A 14,037-nucleotide genomic window follows, 5' to 3' on the forward strand; every position below is an offset into this window, starting at 1 on the left:
AGTGTTTCATCTCACACTGAAGCTCATATGCAAGCTGAGGGCGATTTTACCCTTGAGTGTTTAACGGTCACGGAGCAGCATCTCAGAGCACAGATGAGGAACGCTGATGGAGGGACAGGTGGAAGAAAACGGAGAAAATGATGGAACGACGGAGGGATGGAATAGGACGACGGTTTAATGGAAGTTAAGGAAAGCCGGGAGTGAAGAGAAAGAGACCGCTATGAATAATTCATTCACATCTGTTTTCACGCAGCAATCTGTTTCTTCACTGCTCGTGTGACTGCAGATGATCATCAAGTACATCACATTTACAACGCGTCTGTTTTTACTGTGTGTTCAGCAATCAGAGGGATGAAAAGGATGAGTTTAAGTGCATTTAAGTGTAAAAAATACAGAAGTTAAAGGTTTTTTTGTTGTCTTGTTTGGGCTGGAAACTCTTTCAATTTATGGCTTAGTTTTAGGTTTGATATATGGTATGTGGATTTATTTGTTGTTTGTGTTTTGGCCAGGTCTTTTCTACCAAATTGTCTTTTAATTTTAACCCTGCCTATTCTAGTTTTTATTCCGTTTTTAGCTGTTGCCATTTTTTTTTTTTTTTACTTTTAATGTGGTTATTTTATTTTATTTCATTTTATTTATGTTTTTATATGATATTTTCAGTGTTTTCATTTATTTGAAATGCTGTGTAACCATTTTTCAAAAAATTATATATCCTCCAGAGACCCAGCAAAGCATTTTTGTCCTCTGTAGGGGACAAAAGTCTAACACTTTACTTAAGAAACGCTGTCCATTGCAAAGGACATTCCATTATAAATAAATAAATAATTAATTAATTTAAAAAAAAAAAACTTCTAAAATGTATCTAAAAAAACCCAAAAACTGTTGCATTATGCAGTTTCTAAGAAAGACAACTGTTTAATGTAAAAAAGCCAAACTTCCACTTTCCCGGATCTCAGGAGGATATAAATAAAGGTGTTTATATTAGATATATAAATACACTAGATTTGTATGTAATTTAAGTCACAAAATTTGATGATTTCTTTTAAATAAAACCAGTTTGTGGTTAATTTTGGGACACCTGTCCTATTTTCACTTTTGTATACTTAAAGGTTGCTTGCTTTACATGTTTACTATTCATTCTTTATAGGCTAAATAAATATGTCATAGAGCAGGGGTGTCAAAGTCATTTTGGTTCAGGGGCCATATTTAGCCCAATCTGATCTCAAGCAGGCCAGACCAGTAAAATAATGACTTAATAACCTATAAATAGTGACAAATCCAAGTTTTTCCATTTTGTTTTAGTACAAAAAAAACAAAAAAAACAATTAAATTATGAAAATATTTACATTTACAAAAAAGATGTGAATAACCTGAAAAAACAGAAATTTCATTTGAAAAATTTGCGTAATTTTAACAATATTATGCCTCGACTTATTATTTATTAATGTGCATTACACACAGTGTTACATAAACATTTGGTAACAGGCAGAATATTGTTAAAATTTTGGAGTTTGGAACTAAAATTTGAACAATTTCTACAGTATTACATCTCTTATTATTAACACAACTACAGATCACAGCGGATTTATAAATGCACAAAACATTTAGTAACAGGCAAAATATTGTTAAAATTGCACATTTCAGGTTGTTAATCTTTGTTTTTTATTTATATATTTTTGTATTGTATTATGAAAGAATAGTTTTTTTTAAATGAAAATATTTTCACAGTGTAATGTTATTTTTTTTTTACTTAAATTTTTCCCACATAATTCATTTTCACAAAGAAAATTTGTAGTTGTCATTAATTATGGGTTATTGTGTTGTTATTTTTACTGTAGATCACACTGGTCTGTATGTGGAACCTGAACAAAAATGATTTTGACAATCTTGACTTTTCAGGTTAATTTTTGCACTTCTATCCTGTGGGCCGGAATGGAACCTTTGGTGGGCCAGATTTGGCCCCCGGGCTGCATGTTTGACACCTATGTCATAGAGAAATTCTTCATTAGTCAATAGAATACTCAATTACTTATTAATATTACTTTTTAGACACTGTATAATGTACATATATAGGTGAATAAAAGAATAAATGTAGTTTTGTCCTCTGTCAAATCCTCTTGACCTTACCATAATTAAACTCTTCTTACAAACTGAGCAGCTGATGTTATATAATTCCTTGTATTGCATAATGTTAGATGCAAATTTACAAATGCACAAAGGATCTATGAACAGGAAATTAAACTGACCCCAGGTGCACTACTGGCTTCAATCCCAGAGTTTGTTTATGCAGCAAAGAGTTGTGATCATACTGTTTTCTCCCAATGTCTCCTGAAAGGACTTTTCCGGTCTCATGTGGCTCCAAATATTCATTCAGATGCCAATCATGTGCTCAGTAGCCTTTGGGCACTGAGGTCAGCAGCAAACACAATGAAAACCAAAATGAGGAGCAAAATTAGGAGCTAGAAAAAAAGGATGCCTAGAATGAAAATATGTGAAAACTATATAAGATCCTCATTTTGCAATAAACAGTTTCTATTGTTAAGCAATATTTGTGGATCTGGTCTGTTTTATGATCAGAGGGAGAGCCGAGGAGGACAAAGAGTTGCATAAAAAGGAGTGAGCAGCAGGAAGCAGATGATGTAATGACTGCTGCTTAGAGATAAATGAGATAAATGATGAATGAATAAAGACTGAACAAAGAAGGAGAAGACAGAATTAGTGTGAGATGACAGAGAACAGCAGATAAGCACAGAAATAGAAAAATACAATATGAATAGATCGCAATAAAAGCTAAGGGAAAATGAAATAATTTATAGCAGATAGTCAGAGAAAACAGTGAAGAGAGAATCTGAATGAAAACAAATGTGACCACAAGAAACAATTAATAGTAAGAAAGTGATAAGGTGAATAAGACCGACCAGCATAAGATGACAGAGGAAGAACAAAGGCCACTTTGGAAGGGCAGACCTCCACCAGGGCCAACCAGAAGGTCCACCTCCCTCTTCTGCCACGATCAAATCATAAACAAATCTTAAATTATGGCCTTTGTTTCCCTCTTTTTGTCAACTCATGCCACTTAAATGGTTATATCAGGGTGTCAAACTCATGTTCTTTCAGGGGCCATATTCAGCCCAATTTGATCTCCAGTGGGCCAGGTGTGTAAAATAATATCATAATAGCCTATAAATAATGACACTCCAAATTTTTTAGTGCAAAAAATAACATTAAATGATTGAAACTATTTCTATCCAAAAAAAAAAAAAAAAAAAGTGAATAACTGGAAAAAACTGAAATTTCGAAGAAAAATAAGTACAATTTTATCAATATTATGCCTCAACTTATGAACAGATCAGATCTACCAAGGCACAAACAGGCAGAATATTGTTAAAATTGCACTTATTTTTCTTTAGACATTCCAGGTTGTTTATATTTGTTCAAGTTATTGACATTTTATTGTTAAAGGATATCAGAATTTAATGTTCTTTGCGATGAATCAAAGAGACAAAATTGGTGTTGCCATTATTTAGAGGCATAACATATTATTTTTCTCACATTAAACAAGAAGAACATTTGGAGTCATTATTCTAGGTTATTATGCTATTATTTTTGAGTTTGATGCCCTTGACTGTTAATATCTTCAGAGTAATATTTGCGTTTTGCACTTTGTAAATTCATCTTGCGGGCCACACTGGAACCTTTGGCAGGCCAGTTTTGGCTCCCGGGCTGGATGTTTGACGCTTGTGGGTTATATTCTTCTTAAAACACAAAGCTAGATGACAGTGGATGACTGGTACTACTGCCTGATACTCAGCCACGATAACCCCAAATGAATAAGTCATGTCTGTAATTTATAAAATATAATTCCATTACTGAACAATTTACCTACTCTGTTTCAGAAAACGCAGAGGTTTTTCTGTAATGTTAATCCCATGCAAACTGACATCTCCATGATTTTGTGGGATGTGCAACATTTTTTGTTCCTCATGCATTTATTCAGACTATTTCATGATTTAGGATGATAAGATGATGGAGGCTGCACTGGTGATAAAATCAATGTTTTAACCCTTAACGACCCCAAAGCATCTACTGATCTAAACGTTTAATACCTGTTGATCCACTAATCCTATCAATCCATGGAAATAATTTGGTATAAATACAGTTTTTTTGTCTTTTCATGGTCATCAGATATGACCCATTTGGATGTTCAAAAACACCGTCAACTTCTACAACATTGATTCACTAGTAAAACAAATGGAGTTGGATCAATAACAGTGGATGGACACACTGGGTTTATGTTCAGTTAATGACAGATTTGACCTGAAAAAGTCACGTTTTCTCTATTTTTCTCAGTTTCCTATATATGACAATCAACTCTAATCTGAGCTTTGATGAACATCTACATAATCAGCTAATCAAATATGGGAAAATACCTGATTTTTATGGAAAAAACACAAAATACAGAGGATAATATTTTAATAAATGGTGATAAATTGCTTAAGAAAGGTTAATAGAGAGAAACATTCATTTGGGAACTGACACAAAAGTAGCACTGGGTCTTTAAGGGTTAAAAGTGTTTTAGGTGGAAATCCAGGAGGCTCAGCAAAACTGAATGTTTGAGAAAAGATGGATGAATAACAAGCCTGACAGCTACAGTAAGGAACATGTTTCTGTCTTTCAACAGCTATCTGTAAGTGGTGAACCTGCCTTGGACATGAAAACTGAAGAATAATATCAGTAAATTTGACTAAAAAAACAGATATTGCTTATTTTGTAGAACACACTGCATGAATAACCAATATGGTTAGTTAATATCCAAACCACTAGAGTTCACAGGTTATACTAGTCCTGTGTGAATAGATTTTAAGACTCATCTCTCTCTGGCTCGTCTCAGCTCGACTGAAGCTCGCTCAAGGCTTCACCCGTGGACTCATTGTTAAATCATAAATCAGTTTAGAAGTGTGGTTGTACAGTGTTTGTTTTTCATCCTTTCTCACACTGTTAGTTCCAGTGCTGGAGAGGTCTGGCTCCATCCAAGATCTTTGTGGAATCGGGGCCAAAACTCTGCTGTGTTGTTTAGCTAATTCTTTCAATGAATCACCCTCACCTTGGGCAATGCTGAGTGCAAGACACAACAGCAGTGCTTTTGAAAATAGTGTCATTGACTAAATTATTAAATCTCTACAAAGAAAATGCAAGGAAGGGACTTGTACGGTACACACAATAGTGGAAGAATTAGCAAACGTGCAACTGAACACTTATGATAATTCCAGCAGGACGCAACTGTGGTAAGGAAGTCACTATCACTGTCCTCATTCATAATTTAAAATAGTGTAAATTATATCCAGCGACAAAAAGCCTAAAAGCCTGCAGTTAAATAAAAGTAAAGAGATTATTGCTATTTAAATAATGCACAGTCTAACCTGTCGCATTAATATATTAATAAAAACTGGCAGGTTTTCATAATGTTACAGACTGAAACACTGTAAGTAGATGCAAGTTTTCTGCCTGTGTCATTGCGTGAATGTTTGGCCTGAACAGGATATTACATAGCCTAGTTGTGATATAGTCTGGGGCTCTTCTTCTTAAAGGGTTCATCTGTGGCCCATGCCCTAAACTTCCACCAAGTTTCATGAAAACAGAGAAGAAATCATATTATGTCATCTCATATAATTTAGGAAACGGGCGGAAAAGCGAAAACAGGTAAAGAAAGAGATGGAGGATTTCTTTGACAGGCATATATCCCCTTTTTCATATCCCCTATATAAGGCAGATGATGGAGCAATGTGCTGAAGAGTGCTGCAAGGCCCTCTGGGACAGCACAAACCCACTGCCTCATTGATTTTCCAAATCATATCACCAACCAATGAACCTTCCCTCAGGTCTGTGGGGATTGGGGTGGGAGTGAGGGTTAGAGTTATAAAACAGGGAAACCTCTCTCAAAATGACAGATGTCAGATATTCTCATATGGTAGAAAGCACTGCTCCAGATGAGGAGGAAAATAATCATGAAAAGAACAATGGCTGACAACAAAGATGGACCTGCACCTGCACCTGCATATAGTGACCTCAGGTTTTTGTCACTGAATAAAATGTAAGGACTAAACAGAATTAGCAGAGGTTACAAACCAAGGTGGACAGGCCTCAGTGTTACTCAATTTAAAATAGTTACTGCATGGTAAGAAAGCCATTTTCAGTTTTTTTCCATCATTACTCTAAGATTTAGTTGCAGTTTTTTTTTTTGTTTTGTTTTTTTTTTTTTTAACTTGGTCAGCTTTAACCCTGTAAAGCCTGAACCATTAACAGAAACACTGACAGAAAATCCCAGTTCTTTGAAACTGGAGCTTTATTGGTCCTTCTGAACAACCCAAAAAATATGCCAGTTTCCATGTATGAGTTTTAATTTTGTATCATATTTGATACATTGGGTCTCAATGCTCAATATTATTATTCTTTGAACAACAAAAACATAATAGCACAAACATGTTTAACAAATTGGTAATTCCTTTTCAAAATTATCAAAGTTCTGCCTCCTTCCTCATTAGTGACAATCTTGTTAGTGTCACTGGGAAAGGCCCTCTGGGGAATGAATTCCTCCTCCTGGTGGATTATCTGTGTATTGCATGTATTTAATTGTATACATCAGGTTTTTCAAGAAAAAAAAATCACACTGATCATGTAGAGGGCTTCAAAACTCATGCATCAAATGATATATTTGGTGTTATAGGGTTAAACACCAAAGCTAGATGGTTACATTTAGGAAAATATACCCTTTTACAATAGCGTGTTTTAAATCTTTCTGCAAGAAAACTTGAGAACAAACGCCTATGGGCTGGTACCATCAAGTCCTACCATCTAAAATTGGGATTATGTAGAGTTTTTTGACCCCTGAATCTCCCATGTCATGTGCTTTGAATTAAGACAAACAACACATCATGTCCGAAGCTAGAAGATAAGAACATACATGACAAGAGGGTAAGGTATCACATATTAGAAAACATTAAACAAACAAAGGCGATAATACGCATTCTAAATGTAGTTTTTCCCCATCAGCTTTTCCAAAATTAAGTTATCTCAGCACTGGATAAAATACTGTATATCTGGTAGCAAATGTGAAGGTGGATTCATGCCTGACTTAGCACCAATCTGTGAAGAGCTGCCACCTACTCAGAGCAGAAAACCACAGGAAGAAGGAGGCCCAAGCTGTTATTCTTCCCACTTTCAGGTGCCAAACAATGATGTCCATATGCTTTGTTCTAATCAGATTTCTTTATAAAGGAGTGTCAGGTGAACTGCAGGTTGAGTGATGTGATGTGATAACACCGGTATTACAGAGCATAGTGCTGTCAGTAATAAGTAGCATCACTCACTGTCTCAGATCTAAACTCATATGTGGCAGCCAGAAACCTGAGTGCCTGAGACTCAGACCAGAGCCAGATCAGAGCTGTACACACACTGATTATAGCTACAGATGAGAATTACAGGAAAACTGATGCAATGACCTCGAAGATCTCCTTGGCAATCAGTTTGTTCTGCTTATGGGAAGGAGCGTCGAGGAGCCGCAATGGAAAACTGTGACTACAGATAGACCTTAAGTGGCATTAGCATTTGCATTTTAAAAGGTGAGTCACCAGTATGTCTGATAGAGGAGGCAGCCAACCACAGCGCCAGAGGAAGACTTCAAAAGCCTGATCCAGAATTTATTCCTGTATGACAGGAATTCAATGAGTCCTCCAACCTGACATATATCATTTACTCCTACTTTCTCTTATGACCCACAGCAGCATTTGATGAAGTGGCACCACTACAGTCAGTATAAGAAATGACCAAAAAACAAAAAAAAATGCTGCTATGTTTAAGCTGTCACTACGCCATAGTTAAGGTTAGGTTAAATTCATGCACAAAAACAAATCCATTCAGATTAGCAAAAGATTGTGGTAAAATATCACTGTCAGAGGACTTAACTATTTGGGTTCTAGCATTTCAACTAAGTTTGTGCAAGATTTAGGTGCATGGTTGTGTCTGAAGGTCATTTTGCAAAAATATTTTCCTTTTTAAATGAAAAATACATAATTTAGCACAGTGTTAGACCATTAATGTTATTGCACATGTGTGCGAATGGATCCAAAATACCCAAACCTTAAAAACAAAATCAAAAGGTGTCTGTTTATATTTTCAAAACTTTGTAAACAAACAGCATATTTAACTGTAATATATATTAAAAAAAACACAATTTGTGTGCAAAATATAAACTGAAAAGTACCCTCTTTCATTGATAAGAAAAATAAATAAATTGGTCATTAATTAATAAATGAACCTTTCATTAGCAAAATAATTACTTAGCTACTCAAATAAACTAATTTTAAATAATATAAAATAAAAATGTTCTTAAAATGTTACCAAAGCTTAAACAAGAGGATTGATAATGAAACTATTGTGTGAATGTATTTATTGTGTTTATATTTCAGCATTAATTCTCATCATGTATTTTGTATTTGGCACATGATGACTTATTCAATGTATTTTTCCCAAAAAATTTAAGTACCCCCGGGCTTCTTCCGAGTACTCCTGGGGGTAAGTGTACCCCACTTTGGAAACCCCTGCTTTACATGAACTTGGCTTAGATAGTTCTCAAAATGGCTTTGCTAATGTAAACTAGTGTATATTGCAACAACAAAACATACAGCTAAAATTTTAAAGTGACAATATGATGATTTGGAGCTGAGCAGAAAATGTTGCAGCAAGACATAACATGGGTAAGAACAAGCCGGCTCCTCAAATGAGCAATTAATAGGGTGTCAATTGAACAACAGGCTCAAATACCCAGGAGGATCCTGATAATTGTGGGCTCACTGCTGATTTTGCCTGAATACATTGATCAGACCATGACTAATGTTCTTCTGAACATATTACTCCAAACACAAACAAAAGTAAAGATACAACAGTCAGAGCACTACTTCTAGGATTGTAAGGTTGTGTTGTCTGCAGTGGACTGATGTCAGGGTTCCTCAGACTGCAAACAGAGCAGGATAGAGCTTCTCAAGCAAAAACAATGCACACAGAATAGTGTTAATATTTCAGCAATTGTATGTGTCATTTAATTGTTATATATTATATTGCTGTATTTCATCAAATTCCTACATCAGCCAGTCAGGTTGCAGGTTTTTTCATGTCTGCCCAGACTCATATACAGTAAAGACTGAGGTACTGAAGGTTCAGAGTGTAAGATTTAGGGAGACTACAGGTGGCTTATCACAGCTACCTATGAGTGAAAGTAGGGCACACCCTGGATGCATCACCAGTTCATCTCAGGGCCAACATATACAGATGAACAACCATTCCCCTTCACACACACACCTAAGGGTGATTTAGATCAGCTAGTTAACCTGTTGAGTCCATGTCTTTGGATGGTGGGAGGAGGTCAGAGAGCACCCCACACAGACACAGGGAGAAAATTTAATCTCCACACAGACAGTCCCATGCCGGTGCAGTGAGGCGATAGTTCTAATCACCAGAAAACCGTGCCACCCCTTAGAAGGATCCAATTACACAAAATGAATATAATATTCATAATTAGGTTCTCATTATGTAACCTCCTAAATGAGAAGAGTTGTACTGTAGTTGCCTTAGAAGCAGTTGCTTATGTCTACAGAGTGGTCACCTTTCATGGAGCCCACAATATGTGCTTCCATGTTTTCATGTCACTTCTTATATGAGGATGGACCAATAATATCTAGTGTCCCTTTAACTCCCTGTTTTCTAAAAAGACCAGAACAAAAAAAAAACAACTGACAAGGGCTTTTACCGTGATTGTAGAGGGTGCATATTCATTTGGATGTAATATGCAAATCACAATTCAATGTCACTACAAACCAAGTGTTTTCTTTTTTGCTTAATTAAAGTTTTCTTCATATTGACATGCCTGAATATAACTCATTTTCAGATACATGGTGCCTTCAAACTTTTGCAGCGGCTTGAAAACTGGCTTGAACAATCTTTGACCTTCTATAAATAAAATGTCTGCAGATCATCATTTTATTCTGTTACACATTGTGTGAGATTTTATCTTTTTTCACAAGCTATGAACCAAAATTGAAGGGTTTTTTGGCAGTCATGGTGACCTTGACCTTTTACCATTGAAATTCAAGTTCAAGTAAATTTGAAGATATTCCTAGGACTCAGCGCTTGCAAACATGGACTACGAGTGACAGGACACCATAGTGACCTTTGACCCTTTCACTACCACATTTAAATCAGTTAATCCTTAAAATAAAGTGAATTTTGCACCAAATCTGAAATAAGTGCTTTCTGGCACATTATAGCTTAACAAACAAGAACATGAGACATATCGATAATACATATCCTCCATCAACAGTTCAAATAATTGCCACTGGTCGCTAAATCACCCATATTGATTAATTATTACCATGACTTTATGGAAAGTGTGCTTTATATTGATAATAAACATCACCTGGATTAGAGATGATCGATATCAGCATATGAGATTTAGATCATATCACACAGCCTTCATACATTATTAATTAGGTGGATACCGTATGTTTAGTTGTCATACTAGAAGCAGCTCTGATTCTCCGGTGTATTTTCTCCGTCAACTTCTTGTCACAACAAATAACCACAACGAAATCCCCCCTGACAGACTGCGAACCAGTAAAGCAACAAACAGTACAATGATGCAAACATGACACCGCCGCTTCACTGCGTCGTGTGTCTCAGATGACAGAACGCAAAGTGAAACCAAAGAGCAGGGTTTTGTGAGGAACAGAGATATTTATACCGTATTCAAACAAACACACTCAAATTGTGGTGTGTCATGATTTCTGTGTAGGAGTGAAGCAGCAGTATGCTACATGAAGGGCTGACAGAGAGTGTGAAAGTGAAGTATACCACACAGTGTCAAAGTGTGATCATGGAGCTCATTACTCGATTGGATGCTTTTCGTATCGATCCACCGGGACAGTGAGCAAGACAGCAAGGCTGAGCAGTGAAAGAGCCAGAAAGAAGGAGGAAGGAAGAGGAGGAAGAGGAAGGAAGGGGAGGGAGGATTGAGATGCAGGAGAGGAGTGCAGGGCTTTCCTGATCCTCGATGACTCATTCAGTGTTTTTGGGACTCCCACCCCCACATCCTCTCTGTGAGGCATCATGGGAGGATAAAGATGAATGAATGGATGCAAGAACACATGAATGAACATTAATGTGGTGTGTAAAGCTGTTCAGAAGATTTTGTTTCTCAAAAGTTGGTTACTAGTTAAATGTGAATATTCTATAACTGATAAAAGCACGAGTGAGACATATTTGTTCTGGGTTGATTTCACATGAGACTTCACCAAGAACACTCCATATAGGTGCATATAGTCTAAGAAATATACATAACTATTGTTCACATTTATTATAAAACATTAAACTAGGTACACTTGTGTGTAGAATGGGACCTGGGACATTTTCAGAAAAGTAGCCATAACAAAAAAATACTATTGCAATGTCATTGTGCTTTCTACTTATGTATTTCGTGTTATATCTCCTGCTCCAAACATGACAACACAGAAAAGGTGACATTTAATCATATGTTGATAGTCAAGGATTACAATGATACATGTACAACATCATAAAGTGTTCAAGTGGATAATTAATGTTTGAAATTATTTGACACATAGGTTACACTTTCATTATATTGTATGTGTTGCATACTCTATAGAGTTTTAAAATCTCCTTTCATTTATTAATTGCTTAAAAAGCACATCAATCACAAAGATTTATCATAAGAAGATTTATTTATTCATCTTTCACACTGATTTCTGCCTCACTGGGCCACTCAACTGAACTATTTATGACATCGTATATGGTATGATTATAGTTCTGGACCGTCAAAACATGGAAGTAGACACCTTTTCTGCATTATCATATTTGGTTATATTATCCAAAGTATAAAGCTTAAATAAAACGACAAATGCTAGTTCCATTTCTGCAGCTGGGGAGGTTCAAGTCTGTTTGATTAGATTGTGGTTTTCACTTTTCTAATCTTCCACCTGGGCGTTTCTCAACCCTACTTGGGTCTTGCCTCTATAGATGTATTTCTGACTCTGATTCTACTTGTGGACATTGTAGTCATCATACAAACTGTCATATGCTGTTCTTCCTGTGAGCTGACAGTTATTTATCTATTTTTGTTCTACTTTGTCATATGTTTTAGCTTGCTTTTCTTTTCTGCATCACAAAAAAGAAAATAGAATGAATAAAAAGGTACATTTTCCATAAAGATAAATATTCACTCGTTGATGTTGAAATTATGTACTTTAACATCAGCACACATACCAGCAGTATACTGACTATCTGTCATTATATCATGAATAACCTATTAATTTATTCCACATGATCATATTCTACTAGGTCATTAACAACAGTTACATAACAGGTTTCCCTCCTACTGCTGATTGATTGTAAGTAAGGGAACCATTGTACATGAATTATGATCTTAATATGATAAGATCTTAATAGGTGGTAGTGCAAGAATATGCATTATCCCTAAATGGCTCTTAATAAATATTCTTATGTAATATAACTAAATGGGTTAATAGTGTCCAAGAACTCCAAATGAAGTGTTCCTAACTGTGTATAAATTCATAATTGAGGTTTTGCTCATAATTAATTCACTGAGTGTCAAACTACTAGAGAAATGGTCATAAGTGCACATAAGTGCTTCACTTCAATGAGTAATGAAATACAATAAAAATGCCTATCTTGTTAACAGTAAATATGGGTAAAGTGTTACATGCATAGAAAAAACTATTAAAATAATTAGGAAAATCAGTTCACTTCTTCAGCTCTGATCTTTTTCTTTGTAGGGAGACATTTGTAATATTATGATGTCATGGTCATAAAGTACTGATATCACAGACTGCTCAGAGATGATATCATAAATGAGATTAAAAGACAAACTGCAGTGTCAGAATCTGAGATTTCCCCCCCCCCCCCCTTTTTTTTTTTTTTTTTTTTCTCAATTAACATAAATTGATCATGTGATATTAATTAGAGTGGTTTGTGACCTACCTGCTCTGCCAGCCCTGGAGCAGGTTGGTGTATTTCTTCAACACCCCCTCCAGGTGCCGTTTGCTGCGGGCTGTTTTGTGCTGCTGGGGGCCCGACCCTGCGCCACCGTCCCTGGACCCTGACGGGACACGGTGGTCGGCTGCAGCCGGGCTGTGCTGCTGACCGCCCCGCTGCTCCTGCCTCCTGCAGGGGCTCCAGACGGGGCTCACAGACCGGTTCATCTCTGCTGCTGCCGCTTCTGATGCTGATGTCTGCGCTTCCACCCGAAACTAACGGACAACAGAGAAGTAGAGGCGGTGGATTCAGGGGATTCAAGTGATGCAGAGAGTGTGACAGTGGAAAGTGGAGCTTCACTCCAGCCTACTCTGACTGTGTTGACAGACTGGAGGGATATTCCGAGTATTATACTGCGGTGCTCGTCTCCTCTCTCTCTCTCTCTCTCTCTCTTTCTCTCTCTCTCTCAGTCACTCTCTCTCTCTTTCTGACGTTATTGCGTTTTTTGTTTTGGAAATCCCGGGTTGGTCACTCCCCCCCAGCATGGGATCCTCCCCCTCCAACCGGCTACAAAGAATCAATAATGCAGCAGAACATCACAGGCTATCCTTATTTCCAGAAAGGATCATGGGTAGAGTTTTATAATGCATCTCTTACATTATACTTACATTTATTACAGCAGCTTTCATCTGATAATATTAAGGTCAGTCCAAACACATGTCATCCCATTGTCATTGGTAGGCTATAGGTTATCTTTCCTAGTATCACACGAGGTGAAGATGTCCATAAATGGATATGACATTTAACTCAGGCACCTCCTTTATTCCCATAAAACATAACGTAGACGCAGCTGCTGATTAAAAACCACGAAGACATCTGGGAATAAAGGCTATGGTGATGCAGACACATGATGCCTGTGAAACAATGCATCTAACAGATACAGGAAGATATATTTATGACAAATTATGAATATGTCAATGC

General features: G+C 36.5%; 1 protein-coding gene across 2 annotated transcripts in view; it reads right to left on the reverse strand.

The window, feature by feature from the left end:
• The window catches only part of LOC115435701 (oxysterol-binding protein-related protein 10-like), an 89,077-nt gene extending 75,637 nt beyond the window's left edge, over positions 1–13,440 (reverse strand). For both annotated transcript variants that reach the window (XM_030158293.1, XM_030158292.1), the window contains exon 1: positions 13,063–13,440. In XM_030158293.1, coding sequence (XP_030014153.1) covers positions 13,063–13,283 — 221 coding nt within the window. In that variant the 5' untranslated portion in view covers positions 13,284–13,440. The remainder of the gene's footprint in view (positions 1–13,062) is intronic.
• Positions 13,441–14,037: the final 597 nt, after the last annotated feature.

This window comes from Sphaeramia orbicularis, chromosome 16, assembly GCF_902148855.1.
Source record: "Sphaeramia orbicularis chromosome 16, fSphaOr1.1, whole genome shotgun sequence".
In the NCBI taxonomy this organism is placed as follows: Eukaryota; Metazoa; Chordata; class Actinopteri; order Kurtiformes; family Apogonidae; genus Sphaeramia; species Sphaeramia orbicularis.